General features: G+C 40.6%; 2 protein-coding genes across 4 annotated transcripts in view; both read left to right on the forward strand.

The window, feature by feature from the left end:
* The first annotated feature begins 336 nt into the window (after positions 1-336).
* On the forward strand, positions 337-15,896 carry LOC143898989 (putative E3 ubiquitin-protein ligase makorin-1). 3 transcript variants are annotated; one of them, XM_077408877.1, is made up of 8 exons: positions 337-1,282; positions 1,608-1,686; positions 1,756-1,889; positions 1,971-2,301; positions 2,522-2,844; positions 2,915-3,074; positions 11,299-11,448; positions 13,057-15,896. In XM_077408877.1, exons 1-7 carry the CDS (start codon positions 1,248-1,250, stop codon positions 11,434-11,436), a joined length of 1,200 nt encoding a protein of 399 aa, XP_077265003.1. In that variant the 5' UTR covers positions 337-1,247; the 3' UTR covers positions 11,437-11,448; positions 13,057-15,896. The 3 variants fall into 3 exon arrangements, with proteins under 3 accessions (XP_077265003.1, XP_077265001.1, XP_077265002.1); XM_077408875.1 differs by having other exon boundaries at positions 1,608-1,889; XM_077408876.1 differs by lacking the exons at positions 11,299-11,448; positions 13,057-15,896 and adding an exon at positions 3,276-8,353 and having other exon boundaries at positions 1,608-1,889.
* Positions 15,897-18,053: 2,157 nt separating this feature from the next.
* The window catches only part of LOC143898988 (putative receptor-type tyrosine-protein phosphatase mosPTP-1), a 269,365-nt gene continuing 263,734 nt past the window's right edge, over positions 18,054-23,684 (forward strand). Inside the window, exons 1-3 of the mRNA XM_077408873.1 lie at positions 18,054-18,101; positions 18,321-18,449; positions 18,544-18,648. The gene's annotated coding sequence lies outside the window, so the exon portion shown is untranslated. The remainder of the gene's footprint in view (positions 18,102-18,320; positions 18,450-18,543; positions 18,649-23,684) is intronic.

The raw sequence follows: 23,684 nt of genomic DNA on the forward strand, positions 1-23,684 counted from the left end.
CGGCGTGAGCGCGTTCGATTACGACTTTTACGCTCGAATACGTGGAAACGCGAGAGCGTGCCGACGAGCGAGCCCACAGGGCGGCTCGATCGAGTTCAATGACCGCTCGTGAGCGCCGAGCGCCGAGGAGTTCGCAGACTTCGCATTTCGCATCGCACAGTTCGCACGCGAATACCGCGGTGGGTGTCGTGCGCGTCTTGCGTTTCCGCCGATCCGTTTCGCAGCGCAGCCACGAGACTACTTTGTAGTACTTTGTACGAGAGTGCGATGAGGGGATACCGCGTCTGAGGTCTGTGGAAAGCGGGGCGGCGGGCGGCGGGGGTCAGTCAGGTGGGTACCGCTACTACCGCTCCGTCGCGTCGAGACGAGCGCTCGACGATCCGCTCGGGAACGACGGTGCTTCTTCGCCACGGTGTCGCTTATTATACGGGATCAACAATTTAAATAACTGTGTTGTAGAAGCGCGCGAGTCGCAAGCCGGCGACGAGGATAACGAGGATTGCGTCACCGCCGACAGAGAGACAAAAAACGGTCGGGACCTGTGCTCGCGCAGCTCCGGAGGGAAATTTCACGCTGCGAGCCACGAGGCGGACGAGGGATCGAGGAGAGGAGCAAAAGCAAAGGCGAGGGTGACAGCGACGGGGAAGCAGCAGGAAAGGAGGAGCAGCGGGCACTCGCGAGTCGAGGCGCAAGGTGATGCGTGACCTGCGTGACGTTTACAGCGCGCGGTGACACGCGTGTCACGAAGCAAGCGGAGCGAGTTGGGGAAGGTGAACCGCGAACCGGAAAGAAGGACCGACGGACGGACGTCTGTGTCACGCGCGCGCGCGCGGACGTACCCGACCTACTCGTGTTCAGGAGATATACGTCGCGTCGTTCTCGAGGTGTGTTTATTGCGCGGCGCGCGAAATCGAGCGTGTCTCTTTGTACTTGAGGGTGCGTTGCGGGCTGATCTCCGGTCGTGCTCGTCGAGGCGGCACTCGCGATCGCAGGAACCGGAATCCGGCCTGTCCCGTCTCTCTCTCTCTCTCTCTCTCTCTCTCTCTCTCTCTCACTCACTCACTCACTCTCTCTCTCTCTCTCTCTCTCTCTCTCTCTCACTCACTCACTCACTCTCCCATCCTCCCTCTCTCTGTCTCTTTCTTTCTCCCTTTTTGCAGAGAGCGCTCACGCTCACGCTCATCATCCAAGGAACGACGGCAACGACGCGTCGTCGATCATCGTTACGGCGGAGAAGAAGCGAGAAAATGGCCGACTGTTGGGTGCAGAATTCTGTTTGCCGGTAAGGGACCGCGACGGGCGTTTCGCGCGTCGCGTCTTTCGCGGGAAGATGCCCCCGCGGAGGATGTCGTCGCGAGCGAGATTTACGTACACCGAGATGGAGAGGTTAGCCGTGAACGCACGTTTATGGATAAGCAACGTTCGATCGAGACGCTCGAACACAATAATATAAATATTGATGCTCGGCGGATATCCCATCTCTCTGTGTCGTTACGAATCTCGCGACGATTTCAAACGCGACGGGTGTTTCTCGCGAGCACCGCGCCCACGGCCACGTGTCTACCCTGTTCCCCTCACCGTCGCGAATCACCGTGCTCTCGTTTCAGGTACTTCAAGAATGGCTTTTGTCGAGATGGGAGTAACTGCCGGTATCGGCATGTGCAAGGGAATAGAAATGATGCAAATGCAAGTATCAACGAGGCAACGTCGACGCATAACTCTGCTCATATTGTCACTTGTCGCTTCTTCAAACAGGGTATGTGTAAGTTCGGTAGTCAGTGCCGTTTCCGCCACGTCTCGGGTACCACGGACAGCAGTGCCACGCAAACAAACGCAACGGAAAACTCTGCCTCGGGTGGCCACTGCGCGTCGAACTGTTCGAGAAATAAGTAAGTTCGAGGGTATGCAGTTATAACGTTGTTGATTCGTGCGTTTAGCTGAATCATACTTATGACGACCTGTAATTATAGAAAAGCTGACAAGCGTACCGCTGAAGAATGGGTCAAGGCACCTGAGTTCGTACCTACGATTGGGTCCCCGGTCGCTGGATCATCCTCCATAGACGGTACGTCATCTGCTTCGGGAACATCTTCAAGTACGTCGATGCCAGTCTCGTACGCACGAGCCGTTAATCCAGCTGGTCAAGCTTCGAGCCCTTCGGATCCTCTGTGTCCATATGCGGAGGCAACTGGAATCTGTGAAAATTCAAACTGCACATATCTACACGGTGACATTTGCGAACTATGTAGCCGCGCGGCCCTTCACCCACGCAATGAAGAATTGAGGAAGAAACATATAAATGTAAGGCCATTTCTTTGTCGTTAACTTATTAATTACATTGCGTTAACTTGAGTATTCTATGCTTTATTTCATATGTTTACCTTGATGTTTGCGTAAAATAGAGATTAGAGGCAAATTCAACAATTATTTAACTATATTTCTTATATATTTTTTGTTGAAATATATTAAGATATGCGGGATGGTTCACGTGAATAACATTTTAATTTTAATTTTTATACAGGCTTGCGTGAAACAACACGAAGCAGATATGGAATTATCTTTCGCCATTCAACGCAGTAAAGAGAAATCTTGCGGCGTTTGTTTCGAGACAATAATGGAAAAAGCCTCGCGAGAACAGAGATTCGGTATATTGCCGAATTGCAATCACTGCTTCTGCCTAACTTGCATCAGAAAATGGCGCCAGGCCAAACAGTTCGACAACAAAATCATAAGGGCATGCCCAGAGTGTCGTATTCCCTCGGATTTCGTTTGTCCTAGTATGTACTGGGTGGACACGAAAGAGGAGAAGGAAAAGTTAATAAGAGATTATAAAGGCGCCTTGAGGTACGAGATGATCGATAATAATCTATCTTTGTTTCAGCGCCTTTTAATTCGTCATATTTTGTTTTTACAGTATCAAGGATTGCAAGTACTTCAACAAGGGTCGCGGCAAGTGTCCGTTCGGTAATAAATGTTTCTATCTTCACGCACTTCCGGACGGGACTAAGAAAGACGTGGGTCCACCGGTTCGACAGAGGCGCAACACCAGTGACACCGATATCGACATCCTGCATGTGAGTGTTACTTACAATTTGTCAAAATATATTTGTGTTGATCACGGATAAGCACGTTTCACTTAAAATGTCGTCGGAACGAACGATATAGAATTCTCTTGTCGAGCAGTCGAGCTACATCCGTTTACACATACTTTACGTACTTTGCACTCTCTGTATATATACGCAGAACGTGAAAGAGCGGCTTTACCCTATTTACAGCAACTAATCTTGTGGGATTTCTTCGAGGAAAGGGACGAATCTCGTTGGATGTATCTCGATTTTGAAGATATCCCTTCTTTCTTCTCAGATTCCGACGATTCCGATTGGTCCGATGAGTTGCCGTTCGATTAGACGCGCAAAACTAGTCGACCGACACAAAACTGCCTTGATACTGTTATCATTGCTATGTCGATACCTACTTCCTTTATTATTCGTGCGCGGCTTAGCAACTAAGAAAATTACTAGATACTTAGCAAATAATTTGAATTATAATTCGGAGACGTTCTAGCTATACGTAGAAGAAAAAACAGAAAAAGAAGAAAAATGTGCGCACTAAAATGATAATTTATTATATATAAAAAATGTTTAGCCGGCACATCAAAATAGTTAAAACGCTTTCTTTTTTCCTCCCGGATAATATCTTTAAGTTTTTCATTTCTACACAGGATAATGATAATAGTTATTAAAATGTTATTTCCGCAACAACAACAACATAGGAAATTGTATTACCATTTTATTGGAATAAATAAAGGTAACATTTTAATAACTATAATTTTTAGTCATAGAAATAATCTTTTAAATATTATCTATAAAAAGAATGTGTTCTTAATTATTTTAGTGGCGACTGTATACTTCTGTATAAACAATTAGAGATTAATAATCTCAATAATTATGGTGGTACATAGTCGAGCACAAAAAAATTAAAAGGCGGGAAATAGCATGGGCAGTAATGAAAATTTCCTTGGATACGCATCGTAACTTCGGAATCACTTTTGTGTAACTTGACCAATGCTCTACTAACCGATTGTTCTAGCAACTATTAATTCAGTGGTCCAAATTTCATCAGTGAATAGTCTATATATCGATATTTTTCCGATGTTCATTTGCTCGCATAGTAATATCGTTGGTTTTTTTTTTCTATACCCGATACTAGTTATTATTGAACTATTCCACAATGCATGATCTGGGATACTTCTATACATTAGATCGAATCGTAGAATAAGCAAGTCGATCAATAAATAACCGGAATTTTAGTTGATTGTCGTCAGTGAAAGATTTAAATAATCATTCTTTTTTTGCTCTTTTCCGTAAGCTGAAATGATATATCAAAATAGTTGAGAGGGTAGATTAATTGTAGCTTTTTTCGATTAAGGCTTTTTTTGTTTAAGACGAATAGATTAGATTTACCCTATTTTGTAATTTCAATAAACATTTGTCATTCAATAATGTTACATTATTAGATGTACTTAATCGACATATAGAAACTGAAGAATGTGCTACATGGGATTTAAACAAAACTTTAAATATTGCAAATTACTGTTTGAATCGATTTTACTGGGCTTTATTTGTACTTGTAATAAATATTTATAGAATGGGCATGTTTTGTGATTGCAATATAATATTGCGCTTGACGTAAAGGATAATAAACAAATCAGTTACGTGTGTCATGTCCGTAAATAAAATTTTAACACAGTGTTATTACAAACGTATGTTACCGTTCAGTAATACATTTCTTTTTCAAGCACAAACCCATTATTGGTTATTGCAGTTACAAAATACATTTAATTATAACTTGTCGAAGGTTTACGACACTACTATTCACATGTAAAATAGGAAAACTGGACAACGATTAATTACTTGTGTGATCAGTGTGCATTGTCAGTTCAATTTATCACTAGTTCATATCGAAGGTACGATCTACAACTGTCGTCCTACCTCTTGCTATGGCTCCGCGAAAATCTTCATACATATATATAACACATTTCTTTAAATTATTACATAGTTGTATAGCGTTACTCGTGAATAATGGGTATATTCCTTAAAGAACAAGTGTGCAAAGTGAATGTGACGTACGTGTAAAGATGTTGTGCGAGCATATTAGTGTGCGGTAATTGTGTGCGTGTGTATAAATGTGCGAATGGGAGTAAGTACGAATATGAAAAAACAAATATTTGTGAGTAAGAGACAGACTATAGGAATAGCATATATGCGGAGTAACAACAGATGTAATTAAAAGACCGCTTTGTGTGAAGTGCGCATTTGTAGATTCGAAAAAAAAGAAACAGTGTAGAAGTACGCACGACGGAGTTGGACCCACGATATAGAGCCATGCTGGGAATTCATCGTCGATCGTTTTTACATTTTATCGATTTAATAATAATAGCAACACGTTCCGACAACCGTTCTCTCAATATAGAACCATGATAATTACGCTTTGAAGGGCATAGAATTCTTTTGTGTAAAACTGACGAGATTGTACGTACGTGAAAATATACTTACACACCAAAGAGATATTACGATATTCACTCTCTAGCATTGAATATTCCGTGTGATGTCATTTTTTAACTTTTCGCTAAATGAGATCTTTCCGCAATATATTTATGACAAATAATCACGTTGTTCTACATATAGTTCTTGCTCGCACTTACAACCTGATTCGTATTCATGGTAGGAAGTGAGCAGCTTTTACAGCAGAGAACCGTCGGTACTGCCTTTCAAAAGCTATGTGATTATAGAGTAATATAACGTTCATTGCGCTATAAAGTCAGTTTTTTAATCAGCCTCGACAAAGCGTTTTATCGGCTCGAACTTTCGCTATGCTATGAGAATATCGTTTATATATATTTCCCATAGAATTTCTATGCTGTTAATTTTATCGACAATTGTTAGAATAAAACGCTTTATATTGTTACCGGTAATGTATAATAGAAACTTTCTATGGTACGCTGTGCGTTTCGAGCGACTATTTTTGGAGCTACTTTCTTTAACAACCACAAACTTCCCGATGAGGGAAACAAAAATAAGACGCTTAAGCGATATTTGAATTGTAAGATAGCGGAATGTATGTTGATGAGTCGATTGAGAATTCTTAAGTCGGTAATTTTGTGAAATGATGGAAATTTATGATAGAAACTTCTTTAACGTTCACTAAACCAGTACATATCGCCGTTGTAGAAGGAGAGTTAAGTTAACCGCGTTGAACGTTGCACGTATTTGCTATGCCGTTATTGCTACTTTTATCCGTCTCGGACTAAACGCGATGCTATTTATTGCATTATTATGCTCTAAATGCATGAGACGCGGGAGGGGAGATATAAAATTAGGAGTTGACGTTTGTGTCGAGTCGTTCCACCGGCGTTCAACGCGGTTTGCCTCGACTCTGGCGATGCATTTTCGGAGGTAACTTTGGAGTTCACTCGCGGTACATAGTGATTCTAAAATCGGAATTCCACTGTGTGATTTTGGTTAATAACGCGAAGAGCGTGAGGACAAGGCCGATTTACTGATCCATTCGGATTATTATTCGAACGAGATAACGAACGAGATTCTTTAATAACTTCAATTCCATGATTCTCAGGATGGTTTCATTAAGCTAGTTTAGAAATTACATAGAATTTACGGTACAACCGCGTGCGTTACTGTCTCTGCGTGCAGAATTCAATCGCCCAAGATTCTACCGCAAGTGTGCATTAATGCGAATTAATCGTACTAAACGTACCTGCATTGAATTACTGTATTGCGTAGTGACGAGTATTCTTTTTTCCCCCTTAACAATCTAAATACGCTTTACAGTTACGTGATTCATTTACATAAGCTGAGATCGAGCGTCTCTACTAGTTTTTTCTTTTTTTTTCTTTCGGCTCTTACAGTATGCAATTCTTTAGGATAACATTGTGCCGATTTGTATACCATTTTATTTTTCAGCGTATTATTTATTTTTATTCAGCGTGTAGATGTTATTAAACGTGTATTTTATCGTGTGCCGGAAACGCTCAAAAGAGTCTTGCGAGGTGGGGGAAGGAGAGTTACACTTCGAGTTTTTTCCCAAGGGAGGTGATTTGTTGGTATTACGCTAAATTTCTATACGTAATTGAACCTTATATTTTTGTAACTTATCGCGTCGAACTACGTTATATGATAAAAAAGGCTCTATTAAGCGGATATAATAAGATATACGATTAAAAGTCTTATATTTGTTAAGTAGCGCGTCACCATGAAAAGGTAAAATTGACGTTGAAAACATTGTTGTGCCACAGCTTGTTTCTTACGTCTTTAATAGATCTTAGATTATTGTGAATGTTTTTTTTTAGCCAATAAATAATACGTAGATCAAGCAAACTGTATTTTTACTGTATAATGCGAAGCAATTCGCGAACGTTCGCATTATCTTCAACCATCCTTTTTACGTATAAAAGAACCATTTGAGAAAATTTAATAATTAAGAAACAGCGAGCTTTCTTTCCCTTTTTGTACTTGTCTTAATTGATATTGCGAAGCTGTATCATGTTTGCTTTGCGTCGCGTTGTCGCGGCCGAAGTATAATTGCAAAATTATCCGAGTGTATTCAACAGTTTTTCCGACGACGTCCAATTAAAGTATGTCGCATGCCAGATATAATTCTCCTCTCGAGAACGAAATCATAAAATATCGCATATACAAGCGCTGGTGAAACTGCAAATACAAAGATCTGCCATGAGCGATCGCAAGAGCACACTTTCTCCCGATAGAACAAAAGCAATTGTTTCTTGGGGAAAACGAGAGGGAGAAAGGGGAGAGCGATTGAGAGTAATTGCACGTAATCGCGTGTCGATTATGTGTAAAAAAAAAGTTCTGACGTGTATCAGGGAGTGTTTATTATTGCAAAATTCCCAACGTTACGCATACGATATTTAAATCGCCACGTTCCCTCTTTCTCCCGCTGTCGGGGGTCCGTTGGTTTTACGTGTCTGTTCACTCCTGATAAAGTAGAATTAGCGATAAAAGGTCTATATGTGCAACGTTATTAGAAATTATCCGTTGGAAGATTATCGCCCCGATCATGAAATTCGCGACTAAACACGTGAAATATCGCATCGTTGCGTGATCGACGAGCTTTTCTTGTACGCGAAGGATAACGCTCCTGTGTTTTGAACGCTGATAGGGAAAAAGAAGGTTTCAGTCGCTTTGTTTCAGTGGATATTGTACGTTCGGCGAGGCGGGAATGCGTGATCCCACCTTCAATTTCGCTTCTCACGACGATATATTTTTGTCATTGGATGTAGACTCTAATAAAATCGACAGTATAAGTCTCCACGAGACTTCGGGGGTTTCGGGTGTCTTCGTGCATTTCCCTCCTCAGCCGTTCCTCAATTCCTCTCAGTCACGGCGGCGCGTCGTCGAACGATTCTCGAGAAATTATTTCGCGCAACGCTCATCCATTTTTTTTTTAAACTATATATCTATGCATTTAGAATTATGTTGACACTAATGAAACTCGTCAAATTTCTCGTGAACGGTCGAGGACATAAATATCGACTCCGTTCTTCGGTGAATCGATAAAGCGTGATTGTGAATTTATTGCGCGAGCCTGCTTTTTGTATCATTTGTATTTTCGAAATTGGACTGCTGTCGGAAATTTAATCACGGTTTATCGTTACGTGTCTTATCATTAACGTCATTATCTAGGTGTTCCTCTGTGATACCGACAAACGCTACGGAATCTCCGAGGCTCGTGTCTGGAAATACGACGGTAGATGACGGCTGCGGTATCGCATCCGTGGCGAACTCTGCTGATTGAGAGCTTCGGCCGCGATTTATTTTCAGCGACGATTTGCCACACGAGATGACGAATATATTTGCGAGCGTTGTAAAATGTATCAAGCCGAACGAGCGATTCGACGGAACCGCGCTTTTGCGTGAAAATTGCAAGCGTCCGCCAATGATTAAAATTTCATGATCGTTAATTAATTTAATTCCTTGTAGTCTAAACTTCTCGCAAATGAATGAATGAAGATTTGTTCTTAATTTCGTTGAATCGACATGTTAGACTGATGGTCTAACATGAATGAAAGAATTTTCATTATTTATATATATAAGAATTTATATCGGAAAGAATTTAGATACATTATTTAATATTTTAGTATTTGAAACTTTTAATACTTGGAGAAATTTGCGGAGACACCTAAAACTGTAGTTTGCCGATTATAATCGCGTAAAGATTCAAATGCTTGAAGAATTATGCGATAGGTTACCGCAACGCATTGTCCAAGCAGAACAAAAAGTCATAATGTCAAAATGATATCAAAATGACTCTAAAATGATTAGAATGATTAGACTATTAAAAATCACTTTAAAGCCATTTCTACATTACTATGTCGTCATGACTCTGATGCGTTTAAGAAGTTTATGTTGTCGCATTATTTTCTCTCGAAATAAATCACTTTCTTATGCGCAAATGAATTGTATTGCGAGGCTTATTGTTTACACGTAATATAGAGGCGATTCGGGGAGAAGATCCTTCTTTTGTAAAGCCGGAACGAGTATCTCCTAATTCACGGCAACGCTTTGAAGCACAACGCTTTTCCCCGCTCAAATATTTAGCGCGTCCACAAAAAACCTATAGGAAATAAAAGTCTTTTATCGGAATCGTTAATATCGTTCGGCGTGCAAACACGTCGAAGCAATAAAGTTTCTTTTCCATCTGTCGCTTTTTTATCACGTATATGTAGATCATTTTCACGTTCCGCCACGTGGAACGCGATGATTGCTAACGCTGAAAAGAGTTGATTGACGAGAGATTAAAACATCGGTTGTTCAGATAATTATCGCAGAATTATGATTAATTGTTTTGCCGAGCGAAAGATTCACTCGACGTCTATATTTATGACTTTTTTTAAAGCGTTATTTTTTGCGTTATTATTCTGAACTGATTGACTCGTGTCTTTTTATTTTATTTTATTCAAATTTGTCCAAGGTATATGCAAGTATTGTATTGATTTCTTTAATATCTTTCATGCTTCTTTGACATTCTCCCTGAGAAAAGGACAAAATTCCTGAGGGATTCGGGTCGTATCCCCTATAATTGCGAGCGGTATGCGAATCTCTGGCGCTCCGGATCGAAAGTCTGGACAGAAAGGAACGGGCTCGAAAGGGACGGCGGATGCCAGCAAAAGGGACATCCGGGATCGGATTTGTCCAATTGACGGAGCCGGAATTTCGTGCGACGAGCAACCACGACGACCGTCGTGTTTATACGTCACTCGTTTGCGAGGCCGAGGCGCGACTTTGTCGCGCGCCCGGCGGAGCGTAAGGGGGGAGGGGGCAACTTGGCCGAGCTCACGGATTCGCGATGGTTAACTAGAACAGCAAGTTAATCCCGGCGAGCACGGCGAATTAGCATATAAATTCGTCGAAATTGTCCCCTACATATGTATCCGGCGGCGGCGGTGGCGGCGAAATGGTGCCGCGAAATATCGCGGGATCGCTTTGAGTCGCGAGACGCGAGCTTCTCCCGCTTTGTGTGTTTCGCGTTGGCCCCCCCTCTTTGTACGCGTCTCTGGCGTGCGCAGCACGGATAGAATTCGGGCGACACGTATTACGTACAATATTTCTACGAGGGAAACGGCGGTCTCCGCTCTCGATCTCCTCGCTCATATCATCGCCGCGAATCGAGAGGGGGGACGACCGCGAATGTTTCACGCCTTGTTCGAATCGCGCGCCATTATACGCGTAATCAGGAAATGTGGTTCCCCCCGCACCGCACAACGTTTACAACAAAATGAAATATCGCATCTACTCGATATAGAATTCGCGAACAACCAGTTTAAACAAACCCTCCCTCCCTCCCTCCCCTTTTTTGACATATTGTAAACTTTGTAAAGCAATCGTTGAATTACGTTCCATTCTATGTACCCTTTCAGATGTTTTACGAGGTTTCGATTAATTAAATCGCGGCGTAAAATGCGCAATACCGGACACGCAATAAAAAAAAAAAAATATTACCACTCCACGGTCGACATCGCGCCATCGCGCTATCATATTGGAATCGTTTAAATTACTGAAGTCTAATATGTTTATTCAAGTCTGACAAATCTATCGAAATTTACAACGGTTGGTATATAGAAAATTGTATGAAATTCAAGATAAATCGAATAGCCCCGCTCGAATCTCATTGTCACGTTTGTCTTTCGCGTTCTCGTTATGTACACGTACAAATCATATTAGTGTGGCGCGTCTCAGTTTGGTGTTAAAAATTATGTTGCAGAGAATGCTGTGGCTCTTGATGTTCTGGATAACCGGCATGATGGGATTCTTGCGGTACGCATGGACTCGCGTGACCGGATTATTTATCCACGGCTTCCGAGAGGATGACGACTACAACGACGACGGTCGACGAATTTAATTACGAGCGAAGGTGGGTTTCGGGCCCAGAAGTCTAATTAAATGGTCGCCCGAGTGTTTACGCTACTTTTAGATAACCGCGAACGAGAGGCGAAAAAAGAAAGGCGTCGCGCCAAAACGGACGTTGTGTTACGCACAGGATTCCACATTTCGAGGTGTAAGCCGGCGCGAGCTTAAACGCGCGGCAAAATGGTGCTAGTGCTTATATTTTTCGTGGGAAAAAAAAACAAAAAAAAAACGGGGGGGGATGTCGCGCGTAGAAAAGCCATTCCGAACCCCGGTCCTCCTTTCTCAATGGTTATTTTCTTAAAAGCGGGAAAAATCTAGTAAGCCAATCCATGGATGGGGGATCACGCTTTTATGCGCTTTATGTTTGCGCTGCTGCGTTTTCGTTCGCGCACGCGTGCTGAATTATTGAAACTACAATCTGGCGGTTTTGTCGTCTATACGTGTGACAACGCTTTAATCAGCCTCGAGTCTGACTTGTAATTAGATAAACATTAATTCACGACAGTCGCGAGATATTTAGGAAACGCCTATCTTTTCTAATTTCTTCGCTGAAAAACGCGAAATCTATAGCCGGATCTATATAAAAATGCGAGAAGTAAATTCGGACAGTAGCAGTGGGTTAATGGGAGGAATCTCAGAGAGAGAGAGAGAGAGAGAGAGAGAGAGAGAGAGACCGGACGTGAAGAAAACGTAAAGAAAGGGACGGAGGGCGAAGGGGATTAGGTCGGATGGAGCCAAGTGGAAAAAGAAGGGAAGGAGAAGAGGAAAACGGCGGACGGGAGAATATAGAATCGGTCTCTCTGTCGAGTCTATCCCAGTCTCGCGGAGGATCTCTAAATTGCCTCTGTTTGTTTCGCAAGCAAAGAAGCGCCGTCGTGCATCAAAATGGTCGATCGCCGGTAGCCGATGTCTAATATATCGAGGAATCCTCTCTCACGGCCTGATCGTGACCCATCGACTCGGTGTTGATTCACTGCGTTTTCGAGCTGAAAGCTCTTTTGGCCGATCGACGGGAAAGATAAAAAGAAAAGAAGTGTGTTTGATGGCGATAAAGTCGAACGCGGGGGATATATACAGCGCGAGACGACGGTGTGTGCTGACGAATGTTATCGCGCGAGATTAAATCTGCGCGACGGCTAAAACTTACACCTCAAGTTAATGTACTTTGGAACCGCCATTGTAATTGTCTGATAACGATAGTAATTTGATGCATGAATCATGAATATATATATATATATATATATATATATTATTATATAATATAATATAATATAATATTATATTATATAATATAAAATAATATAATATTATATATAAAATAAATTAATAATATATAATATATAATATTATAATATTTAATAACATATCAATCTAGACAATGATATATATAAATTTGGTTTATAAATGTGATTATATTTATGCAATTTATATTTCAAAAGACAATTCATCTTTCGTCCAAAATGGCGATAGATAAAATGAATAATCGAAATACGCGTTTTTAATCCGATCGACTGATTTTGCCATTGCGAATATCAGACGATTTCGTACTCATCAAGATGTAAGTGGCGATAATCTATAGTTAGCCATAATATCGTATTTTTGAAAATTTCAGGTCGCGGTCATCGGTCAGACGCAAGATGCAATTTGCAGAGGCATCAAACATGCGCGCTCGAAAGTCGATTGGCGACGTCGCGTCGCGTCGGCTTGAAGTTGCCGCGCGTTCTTCAATTGCACAAAATCGCTCCTCTCTCTCCTTCGTAATTTAACTGTTCGCGATTAATGACGAGTCTCGGCAATAACCGGGACGATAAGCGCGATCAATTAATGCGGCTGCACGCGCATTTGCGAACGGCGATAATGCAAATACAAATGTTTGCCGTGACGCGCGAATCGGAATCGGACACCGGTGCGTCGCGCGATGATGGCCGCCATTGCGTCGCCGCGGCCAGTTATGGAGGGTTCACATTGCGTCCGATCACGTCCGATGTTCGACGTACGACGATCCGACATCCAATAACAGAATTTATTATTCGAGACAAAAATTTCCTATTGGATGTCGGATCGTCGTACGTCGAACATAGGACGCAGTGTGAATCCTCCATTATAGGCGCCGAAACGCGTCGCGATCGTTCCATATGTTTTTTCGTACATTTTTTTAATAACAGGCGACTTGCGGCTGAAAATGGTTAAAAGCCGTCACCGCGGCGCGTGTCGGATTATCGTAAATAGCCGCATGTTTTTCACTATTCGAGCAGCGCGATGTAAAATAACGCGATCACCGACCGAGATGTTGATTAAAGACTTACGGCGATACCGCATGACTATCGATATTTGAATGATCGGCTTGTGATACAGGGGCAATTTTACGATTCATCGTTATTTTCGATGCTTCATAGATACGTAGGACGCAAGAATATTGTACATTTATTTTTAAAACTGCATTTCACAGCTTTCATCATCCATGGCCGATCATCCATGCGACTGAAAACTATGAAAACAAAAATGCGATTTTGCGGAGATACATGCAATATTTTTTGCGCTCGTACACGTTTATCTGCGAAACATCCGGATAATCATAAATCATCGCGATTATAACTGCACAATCATTAATACTATGCATTGTAGGTTAATCATTTAGATATTTATGTCAGATCCATTTCAAGCAATCTGTGATCTATTACATTCAAGGTACCCGGGAGGGGGAACTAATTAATTTGAAATTAATTAAGGAAATGTACGTAGATCGTTAATAATGTCTCGTCGGTGACAAAATTTAAGCCGCGATACGTCCATCTCGCGTTACATCGCGCTGATATCGGATATTATTAACAATATATTAATAATATTTTATATTAATTAATAATATCAATTAATAATATATGTGATAAGTTACAAATATTCTGTTTTGATCACGCCTGAGAGGTGCGAGTCTTAAATGATAAAGGCCGGTTCTATACAATCAGTCGTGTGTCGGAGTCGGATGTCGAAACGCAGCCGATGATCCAATGAGGAAATTTTTATTGTTTTTGAAAAAGAAATTCTCTCATTGGACCATCGGCTGCATTCCGACTGATTGTGGAACCGGCCTAATGAGTTTCCGAACGCGCGCAATCGGACGATAGCTTCGCGCGCTTTTCGCCGCCAGGCGCCCAGGCGCCATTTCGCGCTGCGAGTCCCCGGACGCCGCAGATCGGCACCGAAGTCGCTCCGTAATTTTAAAATGTATCGGCGAGTTAAAAGCGGACGTCGGAGGTGTAGGTTGTAACTCCGGGGTCATCGTGAGTAGCCGCATTATATTTTCGGCGTTCTTAAATATATTCTTCAAAAAGCGAGATCTGGAACTGTGAGATGCCGATCTCGCCGTGTCGCATTCACATCGAGCAATGTATTAGCGGCGTTATTATTAATATAATAACGGCAATAGTAGTATTAAGTGCAATATAGGTTGCAATAAATATCTAATTCCGGGCGTATCTGGGAAGCGAGCTAGCTGTAAACGGTAGACCGTAGAGGATTTCTGAGCGCGCGAGCACGGATGTACCGGAGTAAAGTTGGCGGCGCGTCGCCGCGTCGCACGGGTCGCGCGCGAACGATAACTTCACTTCACGCGACAGCCGCTCAACGGCTCAGCCGCCGTTACGCGTCGCTGGTGTCTCTCGCTCGCGTACCGGCGAGCGGCGAGTAGTCGGTCCGTGCGTCTTTCGCGGTTTTACCCGCAAAAAGTGACTTGCAGGTAAAAAAAAAGACGTCGGGGGAGTATCGGGAATGCAACTCTAACGGCGCGATACGACGGATAATCGTGAGTAGCCGCGTCTTTTCTTAGCGTTTGCAACGATATTCGAGCGGCGCGACGGAATCTGCGGCGCAGTCTGAGCTCGTGAGCGTCGCGTTAATATCAAAAGTGGCAGGGTGATATTAAATGTAATAAGTTGCAGGAAAGTGTCTCATTTCGATCGTATCTGGGAAAGCGAGCTCTAAACGGTGGAGATTTCCAGATTTCCGCGAGCGCGGGCGCGCGAACGTAAACGAGGGAAGTTGGCGCGACGCGTCGCACGCGAACGATACTTGACGTTGGCGTTGGGGTCGTTGGCGATAGCCGGCCATTTCGCGTCGCGAATCTGTAGCAGTGTAGCGGTAAGGCGGTATCGAAAATCCGCGCGTTTTCTCGCGGACCTTTACCCGTAAAAAGTGATTCGAAAGCGCGAACTTAACGGCGATAGTGTCGGAAATGTCGATTGCAATTGCAACGCGGCACGCCGGATAATGGTAAGAAGCCAGTGTCTTTTTAGCGTCAGTAACGACCTCCGGGAATATAGGAATATCCGGAGGAAGCGAAATGTATTTGAGTATTATCTAAGTTATGTTATTTATTTTGCGTCGCGTTGCACTGATATGAAATGACAATGTACCAGTATAAATATAACAATATAAATATATATAGTTGTTACGATATGTATTCTGTTTCGAGTTTATATTTCCGTTTAAAGCGCGAGGTCTAGCATGATAGAAATTAACGAAAATTATCGAGGTGATGCGTCGTTTACGAATCTCAGCCATTATGATTTATTATTATTTATACGACAGTTGTTGTTATTTCGCGCCGCGAATCAGTGTCGATGAGACGTGTAGGCATTGCCAATTTTATTTTTCAAAAATGTAATATTACTATTAAACGCGTTCATATTAATATTCAATAATATATTTCAAACTTTTTCGACGATATGCAGCTTTTACAGAAACGCAAATCGCAGGAAAACGCGAATCTCGGAGAATCATTAAAAAATTTGTTCGCACATATAACAATTTCTTGATACGGTAATTTTTAAAATAACCAGTATCAAAAATGTTTATATACGTATAACCAGTATAATTTCTTGGATTCAATATTTAATAACCTTTTAGCTGTGATATAAAGCTCTCGTGGAATTGTCAATAAAATAGAAATGCACTGTGATATGCAACGACAATATTTGAATATATCTTGTTTGAATAATTCGCAGCCGATCGCGCTGCCTTTTTATTTCTATACTGTAATTTAATTCTATACAAATTAAAATAATGGCACCACATATAAATTATTCGCGAGAAGTGCCTCGGCCGATTTCATTGTTCTTTAAATTCATATTAATCATATTCGCTTTTGCATCAGCAAATATCTATGAGTGATGGCTAAAAGCTTAATATAACGTAATGTAATATTATAACCAATTATCAGGTCAATTGCTTACTTAATCAATCCGCGATTTTCCATGGCTCTTTTCTCGTAGAACGATATGAAATCACTTTTACACATTTAGATAATTACCTGCGCTAAACAAATCGTCTTCGCGATCATTGTGACATTCGACACTTGACTCGACGAGAGTCGAAACGAGACTAATGTGCTCGTGCGACTTTATGGCGCGTATACCTACGACCAACGTGTCGAGGCCATGTTTACGCTGCCGACCTTTGGCATCGCGCAACAATATATCGATCGGGAAACGGTCAACCGGAAATATTCATTCAACTACAAAACAAGATATGCGATATACACTGTCGAAATTATATCTCGCCAAATGTGTCTTTTTCAGAGCGAATAAACGAAGGAAATTTCGACGTCGTAAATCGGAACGCAGATTGAAAGTGTCCTTCGAGCTTCCCGTCGACTCCCGTCCCTTCGTGAGAGAGTATGGCGATTGTGTGCAGAACTGGGACCGTATTCTCGAACCTGCCTTAATGATTTTCGTATGCGACTTTCTATTTGAAAAGCATTGAATTTCGCATGCGAGTTTCATGAAAAACGATTCGAGAATAGGGCCCCTGGGCCTTTGGTTAGTTTCCTCAGCAGCGGCTCCAGCTCGTTTCTCGACGAGCTCCGAAATCTCCTCCATCCCTGTTGTCGGCTATCTAAAAACGAAGAATTTTTAATTAGATATATAATATATCGTTATTATATACATACCAATATATACATATATCGTTGGTGCTTTGAAATCGTCGCGTTAATCGCTGATTTTTAAATAAATTTAGAAGATTTTTTAGTAGTTATTCTAAATGTAATAAATTTATTGAATTAAATTGATTAAATTTAGAAGAAAATAAAAAATTTAGACTGAAAGCTATACATAAGGTATTTTGCGAACGTATGTATATGATATCATCGTGCTTCGTAAACAATTACATATTTTATGAAAAGTGATATTTTCGAAATTTCGCAGATTCCGAAACGAACGTTAAAATATTAAATTATATTTCTCCGACACACGCTATTTCTTGCAATATTACAGTTTTCAAAAAAAGAAACTTAGAGATATTAAAAGAAAAGAATTCCGAATGTGTGCGCGATGTCATATGCTTTATTGGCTATTTTCGACATCGACTACTCGCAGAGGAATAACCGTGGATTTTGAAACAAACGTAAAAGATATTAGAGAACAATGTGTTTTGTAATGAGGTATGCGTATTTTGAATGTTGTCACCCGCCGAGCCGGCCGGCCGCCGGCGCGATCCAACTCTCGATCGAAGGTCGCCGCGTACTCGATAGTTCGATTCTCGCGTCATACACTCGTGTATATATATACACAATAGCCGATCGAATGCGGTGTCAGTCTCGCGTATTCTCTCACACCGAGCGGCGGTGGATAATACTACGTAAAGTGATCGCGGTATCAATTGGTATGCGCGATTGTAATTAAGCGTGTCTCTCTTACTCACTCTCTCTCTCTCTCTCTCTCTCTCTCTCTCTCTCTCTCTCTCTCCCGATATACTCATAATCCCATCACTACTGCGTCCCGTCGTGCGACGTCGGAATTTCCTTTCGGCCGTTTCACGTACGTTATTCGATCTACATATGTGTAATGAAATCGCACGATTGGTCATCATCATGTGTTACAGTCCTGCGGTGAATACATCGAATCAGCAGCGATCGAAACTGTAGCGAAATGTGAATCGTGCGAAGGAATATCGGGTGTCGCAGAACGGAAATGTCGAAAGTGGAGAACGTTGAGAATTGGGAATACCGAGGTAAGTATACGAATCGCGAGCGAGTGTCGGTAGTGTCGAAAGCCGGGAATGTCGAGCGTTCGTTATTAATAATTTTGCGCGTGTTTGTAATTAGCCGCGTTTCCCTGATCGACGCGGGTCTTCGAATCGGAGCAGTCCTTCAGCGCGGATGTCAACTTGAATGTAGTGCCATGCCGGCGGGATTGGACGAATACGGTCGGTAAGTTCATTCATCTCTCGTCAATAAACTCTTCCGTTCTTTGTTCTTTGAATAACTGTTAGAATTATTTGCAATTGCTATTGCAATCAGCATACATATAATATTGTAAACGTACCACACAAATGATTCCATAATTAGTTTCATAACTAATTATAATTAATTGAAAAATAAATTATTTAAAAGTAACTTTGATTTTTATATTTAAGCACGCAACGATAAATTTCATTAATTTTTGATAATGTGATCTGTTATCATGCAAAATATATTCATTATTAAATTATAGCTAATCATTGTTTTGTATAAAAATTGTTTTGTGTGCGGTACGCGGTACGATGCCTATTAACTTGATAAACAAAATACCTAAATACCACACGTAATAGATATTATTCTATATTTCATCTTATTATATAATAAGAATAAAAAGAAAAATTAACAAAGGACTCTCAATAATAAAATCAAAGTACAAATTAGAGTTAATACTGGGTATTGAGAGTACAATGCGGTTGTTGGTGCGTGAGTAATCAGAATATATTTAATTGTAATTAATAATGTATAATAATACGGATGTTTCGATTCCGTTTTGAGCCATCTTCAGCGATGTAAAAAAAGATAAATCAAAATTATTTCTCATCATGCTCTCCGTTAAACCATATAGATAGATGCTTCATAATTGAGTGGACAAAAAGCCTCAAATGAAATGAGTTTCGAATTAGAAGGTTGGTGTGTAATTTGATTACATGATCATAGGTGTATAATCGAGAGAACACGAAGGTTGAAATTGGAACCGTGGTAGAAAAATTACATCAATTAGTCAAAACATGGTTAAAAGCAGTCGATCGATAAAATTACATTAATGTCACGGTTGAATTTACTTGCGAGATGTGAACTATAGAGTACGGCTAATGAACAGTAACTAAAGACTTGAGTTACTTATCAATAACCACGTTATATTTTTAGTGCCCAGTATTAACTTCACTTTATTAAAAATAATCGACTCTCAAACAAGGTTTATACAAGTGAGTATTGATTCTGTATTCATAGCATAATAATTCTTCATGTTATCTTCGAATAAGTATATACAATAGATTAGTTACAAGGAATTAATTACAAGCGATCATTAATTGGGAATTTATTCTCGCATTATTTAATTTTGCCGTGAATTTATTAGCGCAATTTAGAGAGAAAATCTGCCGTTGAGAGCGATATTTATGAAAGCGATCATCGGGCTGGGCTTCTCGGCGTGGTGGAAAAATTTCATCGCGAAAGTCCAATTTGAGAATCGCCCCACGGGCGAAGCGGGCAAAAAATGATCCATGCGGATTCTGAAAGTTCAATTTTCCGGGGCGGCAGGAGAGCTTGTAACGGCAAATATGCGTCGACCTTTTTGTTTCGATCCCGCGGGACTTCGATTTCCGCGACGTTGAATATTCATGCGATTTTATTAACTACGTTTCAAACATCGTTTTCAACGGGAACACCCTTTATCTTCTTAGATCTGCGCTTCCGTTCGCCGACCCTTCGCCATGTAGCGCGCAACGGCGCGACGCCGACGCGTCGGCGGGAAGAATTCTCTTTCGCGAAATTAAATTTTACCCGATCGTATTGTCCCCTAGATTACGCGGCGTTTTGTTGCCTCGCCAGACATCGTTAACCATTACGAGCGAGGAAAATATCGTGATCTTTCCGCTGTTCCACGTTGACAAATTTTTATGAGATTACGATGCACATATCCATCTATATAATCCGCGATAACTTATGGGAACGATTCAATTAACTGCATGCAAAATCCAAACTCAATTTATACTGCTTTTGCAAACATAAAATCGCGAATTCAACAGTATCATTGTATTATTTGTAATTGTATAATCCTCTCGACTTTATTGTGTTATCATGGCATATTGAGTTTCAAAATAACTGAAATTATATTTTAAAGTTGTTAGAGAAATGCGTATCGAATGCGCAATTTTCAAAACATCTTTTATTTCACATTTATATACATGATGTAATATTTTCTATTATTTTATTTCATCCAAATTGATATTGTCCCATTTAAACGATTATAGCATAAATATTCGTTCTTATTTGTAATAAAATCTATATAAATGAAAAAAATATATGAATATATAATTAAAAATAGAAGAAAACCAAAAAAATTGAAGTTGTCCAATGCCGAGAAAATTAAATCATTTTCAAAATTATTATTTTTGCCATATATCTTATATCTTTCGTTCCGTACTTCATATATTTTTTTGCAAAATTGAGTAAAATTTTTTTTCTGTAAAATAATTGAAAGGATTAGCGGATGATATAATAATGAACGTTTATACTTAATTATGACGCAAAGGTATATTTTCAATAGAGAGTAACTTTTCGTTTCGAAAATCCGTTCTCCGGAGAGACTCGTAACGTTTCGTCAGTAGTATACTTCATCTGGTAACCTCCTCCCGGATCGGGCCGGGCGTTTACGAGAAAATTTTTCCCACGGCGCACGGAAAACTTTCGCCGAGTTATTCACGCGCGCATATTAGTGCACATTCATCCTTCGAAATAGCGCTAACCTCCGACCTGAGAACAATTTATTGGAGAGCGAAGCCCCCGGCCGCTATACCTCCGCGAGAGAGCTGTGGGTTACTTATTTGCACGTTTCCGCAGTTTACATAGCTTCGGAGAACCCCTTGGCCGACCTTTCTCTCCGCGATCTCTCGTTCGTTCGTTCATTCGTTCATTCGTCAATTCGTCCATTCGTACGAGCGAAGCTCTACACGAGCGAATGAATTGGCAATACGATTCGGCCCCGGCCGGTTCTTGTTAGGTTTCAATGCATCGGTGCATCGGTAATTGCTCGTCTATTTGTTGCGCCAAAATGGTACGATGTTATTGATGCAGTGAATCTATCGAACGCCCAATTATCCATTGCCACAGTATGTTAAGTATACTTTTGTATATAAATGAAAAACAGTCGACATAGGAAAACCGAAGAAAATAATAAATTTTGATAGAACACCGAGACACATGACAACGAGCGAAAGAGCGGAAGTCACGACTGTCATAAGGAAAGCTGTTGTTACGAGCGGAAGAGTTTTCGCGATATAACAAGCGAAAGCTCTTCCCTCAGCAATGATTAAAAGCTACGTCCAAAGTTTTTATATTGATTTTGAAGTCGCGTATATTAGCGTAGTGTCTGTCGTGTAGAATGCGGTGATGAAAAACTATTTGTAGCTGGGCACATCGGTGCAAGTATCCGCGTTTCGCGGCGTCCAAACCCACGGATTGTCCATTTTATTTTACGTGCGCGAATAAATTGTTTTGCTCGAGGATATGCTTGTTGCTACCAGGAGGAAAAAAACTGTGCGCGCGGACGACAAATAACGATTCGGCATTTTATGTTTTACCCGCTCATTAACGAATGCGTGATCAACAAACCAGAATTTGTGAGAGGTTTGAGAAACAAAGAAAAAAAAAATTTGTACGCCTTTGCGCAAACTGAATGCCGTATGAAATAATTGACGCAATTAAATATCGATATTGATATTGAGAGTGCAAGCTGAACCAAATCAATAAACGAATTCGTTGCACTGCCAATCAACGCACGAACATACTATATGACTTCCTCGTTAACGATAAGGGATGAACTGTATCCCGCTAATGAGCAAACAAATTTAACCTCTTGTTTAAATTTTGCGTTACTCGATATATTTTAAAAATAGTTTTATGCACAGGAATATTTGCAACTGCTGATCACTTTAAATTTTATCTCTTTTGTTCATAAAAACGACCTAACTGTTGCAGTTTTTGGAAAGATGTTTTCAGAAAGAAATTTTGTCTTTTAAAATTTAAAATGATAAAATTGCAACAATCTTTCTTTCATACATGGACCACACATTCACGCGTTCAGATTTGGATATAAAAATTGAATGAAAAGAAGCATATAGTTATTTGATTGAATATGGTATTTCCATAATAACTTTTATTGATTCCTGAATATGCGATGTTATTTAAAATCTTGCGTTTATTCCTCCACGGATATTATGCATAAGAAATAATTTATAGTGAAAAACTGTGTTTTACGGTTAGACAACGTGCTGTATAGCAAAAGGGAATGAATTGGTTTCACGTTTATGAGGGGAACCTAAATAACCTAATCCGGCCCCGGTACATGGGCGACGATCGTCTTAGGACGTGCTTCCGGTCGGGAGCAGATCTGGAGAGCCCAACATCCTCTGTAACGCTCGCGTCATGGGGATTTTAGGGGATCGCTACACGGACCGATGCGGTTAATTTTATAAATAATTTATAGACAGCCAATGTGTACGCGTGTGCGCACGGCGGCGGCCTCCCATTATACGGGCATTAATAAACCGTTGCTCTTCCGGACATATTATTAACGTCAGGCTTTTTAATACAACGCGTAAATAAATAACGATGTAAACGTGTCATTAACCGAATGTAGTCTTTTCAATATTCATGCAGTTGGCTAAATACGATTAACATATCCAATTAGGTGATACAAATCGTATACTCGATATCAATTATTAATATAGAGGACCTCGATTCTGTTCGTGATAATGTGTGTAATCAATTATTCATAAGTTGCATAATTATCTCGCCAGATAGATCAAGAAAACCAATACGTGATGCAGACGAAATAATAGAATTGTTTAAAGAATGTAAAAAAAGAAGTATTCAGCATTTATAATAGAAATCATTATTATACATTAGCATTTGAAATCGGCTTTAGATAATCTATAATTCGTGACAAGATATTAATTACCTATAATTTTATGCTCTGCAAAAACATTTAGACAATTTAAAGCATCATAATACACATATATTTAAGATATATGTTCGAGCATATATATGCACATATATACTACAAAATATATAAGTATTATATAAGTAAAATTATATCCTGAATTTTTTTTGACGCAAAGTATAGATCATTTAAAATGAGCTTTAGAGAAAGATTATATATTTTAACAGTGGTGAAAATTTATTACCGATGTATTGTGCGTGACATCGTTATAATAACGAGCATA

The sequence above is a fragment of the Temnothorax americanus genome, unplaced genomic scaffold (genome assembly GCF_048541705.1).
Source record: "Temnothorax americanus isolate GAGA-0224 unplaced genomic scaffold, ASM4854170v1 Scaffold25, whole genome shotgun sequence".
Classification (NCBI taxonomy): Eukaryota; Metazoa; Arthropoda; class Insecta; order Hymenoptera; family Formicidae; genus Temnothorax; species Temnothorax americanus.